The sequence below is a fragment of the Equus asinus genome, chromosome 20 (genome assembly GCF_041296235.1).
Source record: "Equus asinus isolate D_3611 breed Donkey chromosome 20, EquAss-T2T_v2, whole genome shotgun sequence".
Classification (NCBI taxonomy): domain Eukaryota; kingdom Metazoa; phylum Chordata; class Mammalia; order Perissodactyla; family Equidae; genus Equus; species Equus asinus.
Genome location: NC_091809.1, coordinates 40,346,107 through 40,362,620, shown reverse-complemented (window position 1 = coordinate 40,362,620; position 16,514 = coordinate 40,346,107). Strand labels below are relative to the sequence as shown.

At 36.6% G+C, this 16,514-nt stretch overlaps 1 protein-coding gene across 1 annotated transcript; it reads left to right on the top strand.

Annotated features, from left to right (window-relative positions):
- Positions 1 to 525: 525 nt before the first annotated feature.
- On the top strand, positions 526 to 1,461 carry LOC106835974 (olfactory receptor 10D1B-like). The gene has a single exon (XM_014848601.1). It carries the CDS (start codon positions 526 to 528, stop codon positions 1,459 to 1,461), a length of 936 nt encoding a protein of 311 aa, XP_014704087.1.
- The last annotated feature ends 15,053 nt before the right edge of the window (positions 1,462 to 16,514 follow it).

The window sequence follows — 16,514 nt, the reverse complement described above, 5'->3', positions numbered from 1 at the left end:
TCATTCTCTTTGATTATGGAAACTCCTTTTATCAATTTCATTAAAAAAAAGTCACCTGTTGGAGTTTCAGTACCCAGAACAGCCACCATACAGTTCTGTAATTGTGAACTACATTCAGCTCAAAAGCACAAGAGCAAAGAGCAGGAAAAAGTAGAAACCCCCATCTCTAAGTGTTTCCCCTGCAAATTGTGTCTCCTCTCCACTATCTGCCTCTTTCTGTTTACTTTTAAGAGCTCTTAGGTAAATATTTGTTGTATTTTACCCAGCGTGTTTAATGGTAATCTGTGGGAAAGATAGACTGTAGTGAGCTTAATCTAACTTGACAGAAACCAAAATTTCCAGGATGTAGTCAATAATCTTTATTATCTTTATGTTTTTATGTAGGTATATCCCTACATAAGAAGGTTGCTTGTTGATTGTTAAAACATGAAACCAATACATCCAACAGAGAGCTTCTTGGTTTGGCATCAGTGTTCACACTTTGGAGAACTGTGTTCTTTTTGAAAGTCCAACACTCTGACAAAGATGATGAATACCTCAGTGGTGACTGAATTTATTCTGCTGGGCATCCCACACACAGAGAATCTGGAGGCCATACTCTTTGTCCTGTTTTTGGTCTTCTACTTCTTCACTCTTGTGGGGAACCTGCTCATCCTATTGGCAATTGCCTCCTCCACTCGGCTTCACACCCCCATGTACTTCTTCCTGTGTAAACTGTCTGTGTGTGACATATTTTTCCCTTCTGTAAGTTCCCCCAAGATGCTCTTCTACCTCTCGGGAAGCAGCCGAGCCATCTCTTATGCAGGCTGCGTGTCTCAGCTCTTCTTCTACCATTTCCTGGGCTGTACCGAGTGTTTTCTGTACACAGTGATGGCCTATGACCGCTTTGTTGCCATATGTTACCCTCTACGCTACATAATAATCATGAGGCACAGACTATGTGCCATACTGGCCATTGGGACTTCATTTTTTGGCTGTATTCAGGCCACCTTTCTAACCACTCTTACCTTCCAATTGCCCTACTGTGGTCCCAATGAGGTGGACTATTACTTCTGTGATATCCCAGTGATGCTGAAGCTGGCTTGTGCAGACACCTCAGCCCTGGAGATTGTGGGGTTCATCAGTGTGGGCCTCATGCCCCTCAGCTGCTTCCTTCTCATCCTCACCTCCTATAGCTGCATTGTTTGTTCCATTCTTCAAATTCAGTCTACCGAAGGACGACGCAGTGCCTTCTCCACCTGCAGTGCCCATCTCACTGCCATCCTCCTCTCTTTTATGCCAGTGGTCCTCATCTACCTACAGCCCACGCCCAAACCTTGGCTTAATGCAACTGTTCAGGTTCTGAATAACCTGGTCACACCCATGCTGAATCCCTTGATCTACAGCCTGAGAAATAAGGAAGTGAAATATTCTCTGAGGAAAGTGCTACAGCAAGTGGCCTTCCTTCCTGAGAAGTCATAGATATCAGTAGCTACAGGGATCCAGGCAAAGTTCAAGCCACTATTGTTCCATGGCTTTGAATTCTCTACTTACCAAAAGGCTGTTACTTTAGTGCTCTCCTCCTAACATTCACTTCTTCTTCTACCTAATGAGCTTGTCAGAGAAACGTGCTATTCCAATTCAGGCAGCAATTTGAAGTAAAGAAAAGACAGTAAGAAAGAGTTGAAGGGGAAAGAAGAGGATGATGGGAAGGAAAGGGGGTGATGAGAGGAGAAGGAGGTGATGGGAGGGGAATGGGCAGCAGCGGAGGAATATCATCCCTCCTCTTGGTTCTTTCCTGGATTTGAGTTCAGTCAGGGACTCTGACAAACTGACCCAGCCACAACATTGTGTTTGGGGCCTCATGTCAAGATGATGAGATGGTGCATGGTTTTGAAGGAGAGAACCTTTTTCCTAATGACTTCTGTTAAGCTCTGTGACTTTTATTTTCTCTACCAGAAATGCTCCTTCCAGAGTCTTCAGACGGACAAATTCATTCTTATCATTAAAGACCAAGTTAAGACATAATTTTCCATGTGAAACCTCCCTTATCCTAAGCAAGTCAGGTTCCCATTTCTCTGTTTTGAATCAAACCTTACAAAGTCATCCCCCCATTGTGTTAGAATCAGTTTTCACAAAGCATTTTCCAAGAGAAAAGGTAAAGAAGGTTTAGTGGGGGTAAGCACAAAAAAAAAAAGAGTCAGGTGAGAACTGACAGCACAAAATTGGCAGTTCATTTGTGGAGCGGATGAAGTTCTGAATCACAGATGAGTTTTTGTTGTGGCTAATGAAGCAGAACCTCAGTATCCTTATATCTGTCAGTTACTTTGTCCCTAATTATCTCAAGAGTCTTGAGGACAGATTCAACTTCTGGATCTTGGAATGAAGCTTTAATGCTAGTCACAGCCCTTGTCTTTTAAAGAGCTTTTATCAAATAGAAGAAACATGGCAGCAGTCATGTTTTCTATTCACTTAATAAATAAATATTTAAGGAGCCCTCACTTGGGCCAAGTGTAGTGCAGGGAAGTAGGCAGGGAAATAGAGCAACAGTCAGTTCTGTGCAGTAAGTGAACTGCTATAGACATTCAACAGATACCCAGGAGACCAAGGCCTTTTTAGTGAATCGCCTCTTCACCTAGTTACTTAAACTTTGGTCCAGGGAAAAATGAATTGTTTGAAGATGAGGAAACCTCCACTAAGAAAGCTTTAAATTGGGGTCAGCTGGTGGCGTAGTGGTTAAGTTCTCGTGCTCTGCATCAATGGCCATTGTTTGCAGGTTTGGATCCCGGGCATGGACCTAGAACCGCTTGTCAGGCCATGCGCTGGCAGCATGCCACATAAAATAGAGGAAGATTCGCATAAACCTTGGCTCAGTGACAATCTTCCTTACACAAAAAGAGGACGATTGGCACAGATGTTAGCTCAGGGCCAATCTTCCTCACAAAAAAAAGAAGAAACTTTAAATCACCATTTAGAAAAAGAAAAGCAGGCCATTTAGTAGTAGGAAGACAAATTCATCTTAATTTTTTCTCTGTCACTTACTAGTTGTGAGCATCATTTTTTTTTGTAGCATGGAGATAACACCTTTCTTGCAAGTGCTGTTGTACAGATTAAGTAACATGAAAGCAAAGTACTCGTCTGCCCCTTATTGTAAGTACTTCCAAAACTTATAACTTTTTTCCTCTTCTTTTTGATATTTCCATAGCTTAGTCTCCCACTTCACTAAATTCTTTGATGCTCAAATGCCACAACCACAGAGAGGACTTCTGTAGCTATAATATTAAAATACTCTCCTACCTCATCACAGATATTTTTATCTGTCTCCAAAACTGAAACATAACCTCCGTAAAGGTGAGAATTTTTCTCATCCTGTTTCTTACAATACCTCCAGAGCCTAAAGCAGTGCCTTTTATATGGAATGCCCTGAAGAAACATGAATTTCTGAATTCACACTTTGTCTTGTTTCTTATGACCAAGATGATTCCCCTTTACCCACTTCCTTTTAGACACTAAATTCCTATTTTATTTCTCTAGACTGGAATGTTTGTCTTTATTTCAAACTGGGAATTTTCCAAGAACTAGAATTCTGTCTCCTGCATGAGGATTCTAATGGACTAGACTCCTGACCCTTTTCTCCAGACTTTGATGTTCTCCATTACTTTTACTCTCAGCCTTGACACTGAGTCTTGCTTAATTACATCTCGGGAGACAAACTCTTCTTGCCCTGTTGCCACCCTCTTCTCAGACATCCACTTGGAAGCTATCTCTGTCATTGATCATCTACCTCTTTGAAATGTCTTTAGGTACTTGCCCCTAAGATTATCTAAATACCTGCTCCAACCTAATAGATTACTCTTAGCCTTTCACTAAGTTTTCCAGCTATTTGTAGCCCTTATTCTGCCAGCCACAGAAGTATTTAACACAGCTTGTTAAATGAGGCACATTGAGCTCTAAAAATAATATGCAAAATAGAATAATGGCATAACTGTGAGTATTATAACCAGTTCTGTAAATGAAAGGGAAAATAAGTTACATTGTTTAGTTTCTGAGTAGGCACCAAGAAGTTCTCTTTAAGAACCTTATATACATTATTTTTTGAAAACCTCACATTAACACCTCAAAATATATAGCATAATGCACATTTTTTCAGATGTGGAAACTACATTGCATGATGGGTAAGTATCATCCCTAACATCACATTAAATCAGAGGAACCGTAATTGAAACAGGATCTCTCTCATTCCAAATTTAAGATTGTCCTCATACATTTTACGGATTCTTTCTCAAACACTAGCGCAGAAACAAAATCAAGTTGAGGCCAGAAAGAATTATATAAACTTTTCCCATGACACTTTGTTTCTGTAGTTCATGAGGTCAGGTTTCTTAAGGGTTTGCAAAGTGAATAGACAGTATAGCTATCAAAATAAAAGTATAGGATTGCTTGGAATTCACATCTAAGTCTTAGTTGATCAACACATGTAAGGTACATATAATTTCATACTTAGGTAATTTTAAAAGTAAGTAACTTTTTAAATACTTGCTGTAAGCTGGCTGACATATTAAACATTCCACTTGATTTTTCTCATTTAATTCTCATAAATACTCCATGGAGTGAGAATTATTACTATGCAAAATTTAAAAATCAGAACACTGTAATTTAGGAAGTTAATTTAAAAAAACTCACCAGTGGTCAAAATTAGGAGGAGTAAAAACAGTTGTCGTACCCAAGTATGTCTATTAATAGTGTCAACCACACTCTACAATGTCCTTTACACTATAATGGCTTTCAGATAAGCTGGAATGGGAAGATCATCTTCTTCTGCTGCTGTTTCTTTGAAGATTAAAAGAAGTCCAATGTTCACTGTTAAAAGGAACAAATCTTTTGTAAAAACCTAAAAGACAAAATTAGGATGCAACAAATACAATCATTAAATACAATGCATCAAAGATGTCATATGGCACTTGAATGGCCATAATGTCAATGATGTCACATAAGAATCAAAAGGAAAAAGAAGTATCCATTCATGAAGGAATAACTGCTACAGAACTTGCTCACTCTGTATACTACTAGAAAATTGGCATTATATATATATATATATATTTGAATCATATGTGAATTATATATATAGAATTATATATGTGTATTTTCTATATAATCATATATGTATATATTTCAATACTTTTAATATACTAAAAAGAATCAAGGAAGTGCAGGACTGTGATGCATGAGAGAAGAAAACATGATTAGATGAGCCTTGTGCTTTCTCTGGCTTTCTCCTTTGAGGTAACTTCTGGACTTTGGCACAAGAAAGATGATTTCAAAACTGGCATGGAAGTCTTGCTGAATTAATGAGATGGAAGTTAGAGTTCAGGATTGTCAAAGTGGCAAGAATTTGTGGAGCAGAGCACTAGAGAGAAGGGAGCTATTCAGAAAAAGTGTTCCAGTAATTGCACGGGGTCCTATTGAAGAGAATGGCAAAATACTAATTTGCAAATGTATAGAGTGAAATTCTACAAGGCTAGGCAGGGAAAATCATCAATTATAACAAGCAGAGAGCTGTAAGTATAAATATTCAGTAGTCACTAAGAGCTGAAAATCATTTGAGTTATGACCTTCCCAAGCAGAAAAGATAATGGGACATTCAATAGAGATCCAAGAAGGCCACACTTAGGTGTGTAGGGCTAAATTAACCTTACTGTAAAGCTACTGTAGACACAGAATAAAGATGTCTGAAAACAAGGCACTGATTGATCAAGCTGATCCAGAAGTAACATAACTGCCTGCCAAAACAAGATCCAGCTCTCTAAAGAAACATATCAAAATACAGCACTCCTTGGAGTGTTAGAGCTGAGAATACTTTGATATTTCCACCATACAGAGCATAAAACCTTTGTGTTACCAAGGGCCTTGAGTAGGGTATTTATGAAGTTTTTGTCTCAATAGTGGAGCAAAACTACCATAGAAGCAAGGCTGATCAGGTCCCACTCAAAAGAGCTTAAAAGCAATCCTCAAAAAGAACCAAACATTTCCAAATAACTACATTGTAGCAACAAAAATTTCCAGATATATAAAAAGTAGAAATACAAGGTCCATAATTAGGATAAAAATCAGTCAATATCCTAAGACCCACAAAAGTCACAAATGATGGAATTAGTAGACAAGGACATTAAACAGTTATTTTTGAGTATATTTCATATAGTCAAAAGTAAAGGAAATCATAAGCATTGCGAGAGATAGAGAAGATGAAAAATCACCTAAATCAAAATTTTAAATATAGTGTCTTATATAAAAACTTGGCTGGATTTGAGCAATAGCAAATTAGACAATGCAGAAAATTTGTAAACTCTAACATGTAGCAATGGAAATAACCTAAACGAAATACATACCGAAGAACAACTGAAAAACAACATGAGCAGGGCATCAGTGATGTGAGGGACAATTTCAAGCAAACTAATATAAGTATATTGGAGCCTCCAAAGGAAAGGAGAGAAGGAGAGAAGAGAAAAAATAATCAAAGGAACAATGGCCGAGCCAGCCCTGATGTCCTAGTGGTTAAAGTTTGGCACTCACTCCTTCAGCACCTGGGTTCGCTTCCTGGTCACAAAATCACTGTGCTGTGGCAGTGGCTCACACAGAAGAATTAAAACGACTTACAACTAGGATATACAACTATATATTGGGACTTTGGGGAGGGGCAAAAAAAAAGAGGACTATTGGCAACAAATGTTAGCTCAGGGCAAATCATTCCCTGGGAAAAAAAAAAGGGATAATGACCCAAATATTTCAAAATATGATGGCAACTATAAAACAGAGGAACCAAGAGTTCAACAACAATTAATCCGGGAAATAACCAAATATTTGGAAACAAACATGATTTAAAAGACAAATTAACAGAAAATAAAAAGTATTTTGAGCTGAATAAAATGAAACAAAATGTATAAAAATGCATGCGGTGCACCTCAAGCAGTATTTAGAATGAAACGACAGCACTAAAATTACTATATTATAAAAGAAAAAAGATCTTAAAGGAATTGCCTCAGGTGCAAGAGAAGAGTGTATTAAAACAAACATAAGCAGGAAAAATTAAACAATAAAGATAGGAGCAGAAATCAATGAAACAGAAAACAGAAAAACAATAAAGATGGTCAATGAAGCCAAAAATGGTCCTGTAAGAAATGGATACAATTAATAAACCTTTAGCAAAACTAATCAGGACAAAAAAAGACAGAAAACTTCAGGCCCAAATTGCTCCTAAGTTGAGTTTTCATTAAGAAAGAATTAATACCAATTCTACATAAACTGTTCCCAAATAATAAAAGAGTAAGTCCCCAACTTATTATATGAGGTTAGCATTGTCCTGAAACAAAAACTAGACAAAGATATTAGAAGAAAATAAAACTACAGAAAAATATGTATCATTTATTTAGATGCAAGACTGCATAACAAAATTTTAGTAATCAAATACAAAGATATATTAAAAAACTAATACATCCATATCAACTGGGATTTATACAGGAATGTAAGATTGATTTAACAATAAAAAACTCAGTCAATGTAATTCACCACATAAACAGACTGAAAAAGAAAAATCCGCATGATCATCTGAACAGATGCAGAGAAAGCATTTTACAAAAGCCAATTTTCTTGATGAAAATTCTCAGGAAATCAGGAATGATGAACATTCCTTTACCTGTAAAAAAGCATCTACTAAGATCCATGGCTAAGGTCATACTTAATGGTGAAACATTGAATATTTCCTGGGTCAATTTTGGATTTATTATCCCTCAGTTTCAACTTCAGCATTTTTTGCTTGCTCTGTAATAATGAAGCTAAACATTGTAAAATATTTCTTTTGTCCTCCGTTAAGGTGTTAAGTCTTGTCAATAGCATGCACTTGATGAGGAAGAGGGTTTTTTTAATTCCTAGTTTCTGGTTTCACTCTTGCCAGAATCTTACAGAACACACTGTTTCCCCCTATTGTTTGCCCTCTCATGGTTTTTCCAGTACCAGGTTTCTGCAGGGTGGAACGTTTTCCAGCATTCTCCACCACTCACTTTCTCCAGCACTTAACTGAGGCAGTGTAGCATTGCTGGGAGTTTCAGAAAAAAACTGCATCCCAACCCAGAATCCCAACCCAGATCACTGTTCCCCACACCTTCCCTTCAGCTTAGGCACATGCAGGCATTCTGGGGCTCCCACATAGCAGACCATCTAGCAAGCTGCGTTTTTAGTCTTTATCTCATGCAGCCAGCCCAGGATCACTCCAGCCCAAGATGGACATGAAATTGCACTGGACTCAGCCCAGGCAGGGGGAGGATTCTTCCTCGAGTGTTCTATAGCACCCTAGATAGAATATTGCTCCCTATATCTACTACTCCTATATTCTTTAGAAATCTCTTAAATTCTCAAGACCTAAAATCCTGTTACTATAATTCTCCATTAAAAACACTTACATTAGGGGCCAGCCCTGTGGTCGACTGGCTAAGTTTGTGCACTCTGCTTTGGAGGCCCAAGGTTTTGCCAGTTCGGATCCTGGGTGCGGACATGGCACCGCTCATCAAGCCACGCTGAGGTGGCATCCCACATGCCACAACTAGAAGGAGCCACAGCTAAAAATATACAACTATGTACCGGGGGTCTTTGGGGAGAAAAAGGAAAAATAAAATCTTAAAAAAAAAAAACTTACATTAAACCTTCCCTGTTCAAATCAGTGCATGGTTTCCATCTCTCGACTAATACATTTCCCACCTAATATCAAGAACAATGCTGAGATGTTAGCTCTCGCTACTTCTATTCAATATTATGCTGAAGTTTTGGCCAGAGTAAAAAAGTCAAGGAAAAGAAATAAAAAACATCCATGTGGTCTTTGGGCTGGCTCAGTGGTGTAGTGGTTAAGTTCACGTGCTCCACTTCAGCAGCCCAGGGTTTGTGGGTTTGGATCTCAGGCACCGGCCTTCACACCACTCATTAAGCCATGCTGTGGCAGTGTCCCACATATAAGGTAGAGGGAGATTAGCAGCATAGATGTTAGCTCAGATTCAATCCTCCTCACCAAAACAACAAAAGAAGAAGAAGAAGAAAGAAAGAAAGAATGGTCTTTATTTGCAGATGATATGACCATTTATATGGACATCCTATGAAATCTACCAAGAAGTTACTAAAAATAAAAAGCATATTTGTCAAGATTTCAGTTGTCTTATGTATATAACAACTATACCATAAAACGTAGGAGTGTGTGTGTGTGGTGGAGATAGGCCTATAATGTTTTAATATTCCTATATTATGTGAGGTAGTACATTACCAATTCTAAGTGGAGTGTGAATATTTAAGGATGGATATCATCCTGCTAATATTAAGGGCAAAAGTTTGCTCGTGCCCCTTTGCAGTCAATCTCCAAACACCCCCACCCAGGTAACAATGAATCTGCTTTCTTTCACTACATATTTGTTTTGCCTTTTCTAAGATTTTCTATGAATGAGATTTATAATGTAAACTCTTTGGTGTCTGGATTCTTTCACTTAGCATAATGCTTTTGACATTAATCCATATTTTTGTGCATATATGAAGTCCCTTCCTTTTTATTGTTGGTTAATCATGAATATAACACAATTTGTTTATCCATTCACTTATTGAGGGATATTTCAATTGTTTCCAGCTCTTTTACTATTCTGAATAAAACCACCATACACATTCACATACAAGTCTTTGTGTAGACACATATTTTTCATCTTTCTTGAGTAAATATATAGAAGTGACATTGTTGTGTCTTATGTAAATGTTTACTTAACTTTATAAGAAGTAGCCTAACTATTTTCCAAAGTGGTCGTGACGTTTTACATTTCCACTGGCAATGCATGAGATTTGCATTTGTGTGCAATCAGGTAGAATTATTAATCTAAAGTGATTAACATAATGTTTTGCATAATATAGGTGCTCAAAATGTTAGTATGATTTTTGATAATAGCATATTTTAATATATGTGTATAATACATTATTTTATACTTCTACTGTATGTAAGGGTTAAAAAAATGAGCAAAGTTCTGTTTCTTGTCATAATACTATGTCTTTTTCATCTGTGTGACAATCCTCATCCAAACCTACTAAAACGCTAAAAATGTAAACACTGTTCCACAGAAAAAAAAGAAAAAAATTAGTGTTGGAATTAGCTTATATAAACATCAGCATGAGTTTGAGTCTCAGCCAAAATTTACCAACTATAAAGAATTTTTTTTAACTTTTTATTAAGATTATGATAGTTTACAACCTTGTGAAATTTCAGTAGTACATTATTATTAGTCATGTTGTAGGTGCACCACTTCACCCTTTGTGCCCTCCCCTCACCCCCCCTTTCCCCTGGTAACCACCAATCAGTTCTCTTTGTCTATACGTTTAACTTCCACCTATGAGTGGAGTCATACAGAGTTCGTCTTTCTCTATCTGGCTTATTTCACTTAACGTAATATCCTCAAGGTCCATCCATGTTGTTGTGAATGAGATGATTTTATCCTTTTTTATGGCTAGGTAGTATTCCATTGTATATATATATATATATGCCATATCTTCTTTATCCAATCATCAATTGATGGGCACTTAGGTTGCTTTCATGTCTTGGCTCATGTAAATAATGCTGCAATGAACATAGGGGTGCATGGGACTTTCGGAATTGCTGATTCCAAATTCTTTGGATAGATACCCAGTAGTGGGATGGCTGGGTCATATGGTATTTCTATTTTTAATTTTTTGAGAAATTCCATACTGTTTTCTATAGTGGCTGCACCAGTTTGCATTCCCACCAACAGTGTATGAGGGTTCCTTTTTCTCCACAGCCTCTCCAACATTTGTCACTCTTGGTTTTGGCTATTTTTGCCATTCTAACAGGTATAAGGTGATATCTTAGTGTAGTTTTGATTTGCATTTCCCTGATGATTAGTGAAGATGAGTGTCTTTTCATGTGTCTATTGGCCATCTATATGTCTTCTTTGGAGAAATGTCTGTTCATGTCCCATGCCCATTTTTTGATTGGGTTGTTTGATTTTTTGTTGTTGAGTGTGTGAGTTCTTTATATATTATGGAGATTAACCCTTTGTCGGATAAATAACTTGCAAATATTTTTTTCCCAACTAGTGGGTTGTTTTTTTGTTCCAATCTTGTTTTCCCTTGCCTTGAAGAAGCTCAAGAAAGAGAATTTTGATAGAAATCTTTGGTATCAAAAGAAGAAGAAAGGGAGGGGTAACCCACAAGATCGAGTCCCCAGTTTGCTACGATAAAGGCCTCAGGAAAGTAGGAGAAGTGACAATGATATTGTTAATAATTTCTGCCAGGAATCAGAGTTTTGTCAAAGCAATTTAGCACCAAGGAAAAACATAAGATTAAATGCTAAATTAGATGGAAGACAAATTAGATAACTGTGTTTAAATTTAACTGTGTTTAAAAATTGATAAACTAAAGATATCATCAAGGGAGTGCTTGAGACACCCAAAAAAGAGAAAGCAAATTTTTTTATTATAATATAAACTAGTAGCCTAACACTTCCAGATCACTGCACATGTGCAAAGTTCTGTCATAAACACTTTGCATTCATGGTTTGTTTAATTCTTACAGTAATTTTATTATGTAGGGATGCCCCTCATGTTATAGATATGAAAGCTGAAGCTGATAAATTCAGTTTTGTGCTAAGAGTTACGCTTCTAGTTCAGGATAGAGCGGCTATTTGCTGCCAAATTTATCTTGTTCCAAAAAAGTGTTCTCTACACTACTACTGGGATGGCAAACATGTACTGTGTATGGTATGTAACGTTGATAACACATATACACACGTGCTTTGTAGGTTGATTCCAAAATGACACTTGAACAATTAGTACATATAGAGTATCACCATTTTGGTAAGTCTCAGTAAAAGGTCCTTGTTTCTTAAAATTACTACCATGATATTCTTTACATGAGATACAAATTTAAAGCAACTTTTGCTGCCATCTACCTTATGCTATAAGAACTCTCTAAATTAAGTAATAACTGAGAAAATAACTGGTTAATTAATCTCCAAGGTCCTCATTCACATGTCATGCTAGAGATCACACTCTCCCTAGGCTTATTATGATATCTGAGTATTTTACCTCTTAATTTTTGTGCCCCTTTGAGATTTTTGTAATGAGACAAAGTGGATGGGATTACCCGGGGAATTGGGTGAAGCAATTTGAGGGTCTTTGTTAAAATGATGTGGTGTTAGATTCTCTCTGGTGATATTCCAAGGCAAAGCTGACCATCAGTGTAACATGTACACATAACACAAACACACACAGAGTTTAACTGACATACACACAAGTAAACACATATGCCACTCTCATCGATTTCTCTAGCACCTCCAAGATAAAACTGCTTCCTCCTAAGCCACTACATTGAAAAGGAGAAGCAAAGTCTTGTAGCATTTACCTCTGTCATGAGTGTTAGTAATAAAAATGTCTTACACAAGTTTCACCTAGCCTTTATTGACTCTGACAAAATGCAACAGTGAAAACAGATTTCTTGATACCAGCGCTCCAAATGCTGCATGTTTTGAGTGTGTAATATCACTGGCAAAGAAGCTTCAGCGATATCTTCCAATCACATTTCTGTCAGGCATTCTCGGCACTCAGAGCAGTCTTTGCCTAGCACACGATGAAGGGTAGAATTAATAATGAGGAAGTTAACCTGAGCAACAGAGCAAGGGTAAATTATTTCAGCCTCAGAATGAATTTCAAGAAAAAATACAGAAGGATAAATTTATGAAATCGGGCAACACATTCATCTTATACAGGACCTCATTTTATTATACTTCATCGAATATCTCAGATATTGCGTTTTTTACAAATTAATGGTTTGTGGCAACTCTGTGTTGAACAAGTCTACCGACACCGTTTTTCCAATAGCATTTATTCACTTCGTGTCTCTGTGTCACAGTGTAGTAATTCATGTTTTATTATTATGATATTTGTTATGGTGGTCTGTGGTTATTGATCTTTATTTTATTACTTTAATTGTTTTTTGGGCATCTCTGACTAAATCCATGTAAGGTGTCTCTCTCCCTCTCCTCAGGCATCCCTATTTCCTGAGATGCAAGAATATTAAAATTAGGCCAATTAATAATCCTACAATGGCCTCTAAGTGAAAAGGAAGAGTCACATGTCTGTCACTTTAAACCTAAGCTATAAATGATTAAGCTTAGTGAGCAAGGTGTACCCAAAGCTGAGATAGGCTGAAAGCTAGAACTCTCGTGCCAAACAGTTAGCCAAATTGTGAATGCAAAATGCAAGTTCTTGAAAGAATTAAAAGTGCTACTCCAGTGAAGACAAGAATGATAAGAAAGCAAAACACCCTTGTTGCTGATATGGAGAAAGTTTTAGTAATCTAGGTAGAATATCAAACCAGCTACAACATTCCCTCAGATCAAGGCCCTAACTCTCTTCAATTCTGTGAAGGCCAAGAGAGATGAGGAAGCTGCAGAAGAAAAGTTTGAAGCTAACAGAGGTTGATTCATGTGGTTTAAGAAAAGAAGCCATCTCCATAACGTAAACGTGTAAGGTGAAGCAACAAGTACTAACATAGTAGCTGAAGCAAGTACAGATCTACACTTATACACACCCCAGTAACATTCACATGCTTACAGATTGTTTCATGCATTGCCATAATATCCAGCAAAATATTGCACCAATCACAGGGCACATGTTACAGGAAAAGAATTAGAGTGATGGGTACATAGCCATGGAATTGCCATGTCCATGCCTAGAAGTAGCTGGTGTGATAGCCCAGTGACTAGAGGTATCAGGACACTACACCTGAGGACTTTCCTCTTTAAAGATACATGTGAGGTTACAGAAGACTCATGGACACAGATATTATCTTGGAGAATTGCCATGATGTAAGGGGGTTTGAGGAAAGACTGAGCAACATAAAAGATTAAGACGTTTTTCCCCAAGAGAAACTGTAAAAGATTTGTTTAAATCAGAGGTCAGCAAATTTTTTCTGTAAAGGGCCAAATAGTAAATATTTTACACTTTGTGGGCCATTAAATCTATGTTGCAATTACTCAACCCTTCCATTGTAGTGGGGAAGCAGCCAAGTGCAACATGTTAAGGAATGGGTGTGTCTGCTCAATAAAACTGTGTTTACAAAAATGGATGGCAGACCAGTAGTAGGCTGATTCCTGATCCAAATGACTGGGCAAAAGTTCAAATCGAGTTCCATTAAATGTACTAATTTTTTTTTTTTTTGAGCTAAGCAACACATGGAAACTCTCGAGAATGGTCAGATCAATTATAAAGAATATAGTAATTCCCACTCTCCACATATGAATTATATTTGAGTGAATGCATGCTTTCACTATTTTTATTTTCATTCTGAGGACATGAAAAGGTCAGAAAATTATACAAAAAATTATGTCATATTCTATGTTTGGAGGACTGAATGTGTAATTGATGTCATCCAAGCTAAAATCAAGTATGCACAACAAAATATTACCATCCTTTGTATTTTTACTTGTGCCGTAGAAACTCTTCAGGATCTCAGTTATATCCCCTCATTACCCAACATCATCCTACTGAAAGCACCTGCATCTCTCTGCTTAAGGACTTTTTCTCTTGACCTCTACAAAAGGTATGGTGAAAGTGGCTCAGAGCTAATGTTCCTGGGAGAAACCCAGAACCACTGACAGATACAAGTTGGGAATAAATACCCCAGTTCCCTCAGCTGTGGGGTGGAAAGATTGATATTCTTGTGGGAGAATTCAGCCTGAGAATGTTTGATTATTGGTTTCTCTAAACACTACATATTTAGTCTCTCTCTCTTTATTCAGTCACATAGCTATCTGTAGTCATTATGGTTGTTCATTAATTTCTGAGTCTTCTCTTTATGAATTCTTGGTAGCTTTGCAATTACCCACCCTTGAAGTTAGAAATGGCCACATGTAACATCTTTTTTCTCCCTGCTATAGAGTGACAGTTCAACATGGAGACTCTTAGTTATGGTCCCTGACTATGATTACCAAAATTCTCCTGCTCTTCCCTTGTTGAACATGCAGCATGAGGTTGAGGGAAAACCTATCTTTGTTTTTAACCCTTGACAATTGGAGTTATTTGTTTCCTCAGCATAAAACAGCCTTTTCAGATTGACATAAAAATCATCATGCTAATTTTTACCAAGAATTGTAAGAGATAGATGTAGCAGATGCATTTGAAAATGCATTTTATATTTAGGGAAACTAAAGTTTCAGAAAAGATCACCTCCACTTGGTCAAAAGAAATAAAGTGCTACAATTCTCAGTCAAAAGTCCAGTCTTTCTTAAACTGAAGATCCTTGGAGTAAGAATTTAAAATTTTAATTTTATATCTGGTGACTATCTAAAAATTAAAGTACGCTTATTAAAGGCAATTTAGATATCTACTTATTGAATACTGCTGCTTAATTCTACTGCCTTTATTTAGGTTTGTGCTGAAAGCTTTGATCCCACTGGGTAAAACAAATGGCATCATATCATGATGCACAAAGGAAGTTTACTCAGAAGTCAAATGGATAAAACTGGTTGACAAATTGACTTGTCATGTTACATATAGAACTACAGGATTACCATATTCAAAGAATCTGTGCTAGAGCATTAACTAAATATTCATAATTTTCAGATCCCACCATTGTAGTTGTAAACTTTAAAAGATTCATTACCATTGAGTGGAATATTGATATACAGAGAAGAATGTTTTGTTAAATATTATAATCTAATTTTTATTATTGTATTTGAATATACACAATTGATTGTTCAGTCAAAATAATGCTTTGGGAGGAATTAAATGGTACATGAAAAATATTTAACAGAAAAAAGAAGGGAGTAAAGGAGAAACAAAGGAACAAATGAGATGTAGAATACAAGTAAAAAAGTCAGAGATTAATAAAATCATGTCAAAAATTACATTAAATGTGAATTGACTAAATATGCCAATCAAAAAGTAAAGACACTCAGACTGGATTAGAAAAAACAAGGTCCAACATTATGCTATCTATAAGAGACACACTTCAGATGCAAAGCACAAATAGGTTGAAAGTAAAAAGCTTCAAAAGGATTTACGGTGAAAACAATTACCATAACAGAGATGACCTGCCTATATTGACATAAGACAAAGGAATTTGCCCATTCCATGTAAGTTGTCAAATGTATGGGGATAGAATTTTTCATAGTATTTCCTTATTATCCTTTTAATTTTTCTAATGTGTGTACTGATATTCTCTTTTTCCTGATTTGAAATTCGTGTCTTTTCTCTTTATTTCTTGATCTTTCTGGCCAGAAGTTTATCAATTTTGCTATTTTTTTCAAAGAATTTATTTTTAGTGTTTTTTTTTTCCTCATCTAAATTTCTTTGATTCCGTTCTTTTCCTTGTTATTCCCTTCATTCTGCTTGCTTTGGCTTTAATTCATCTCTCTATCTTTTCAAGTTTTATAATGGAAACAGATCATTGATTCGAGAGCTTTCTTCTTTTTTGACATAAATATTTAATGCTATGAATTTCTCTCT

Bases quoted from the DNA above. Each gene is read 5' to 3' on its own strand.
- LOC106835974 (XM_014848601.1), top strand. From the start codon at position 526: ATGATGAATACCTCAGTGGTGACTGAATTTATTCTGCTGGGCATCCCA.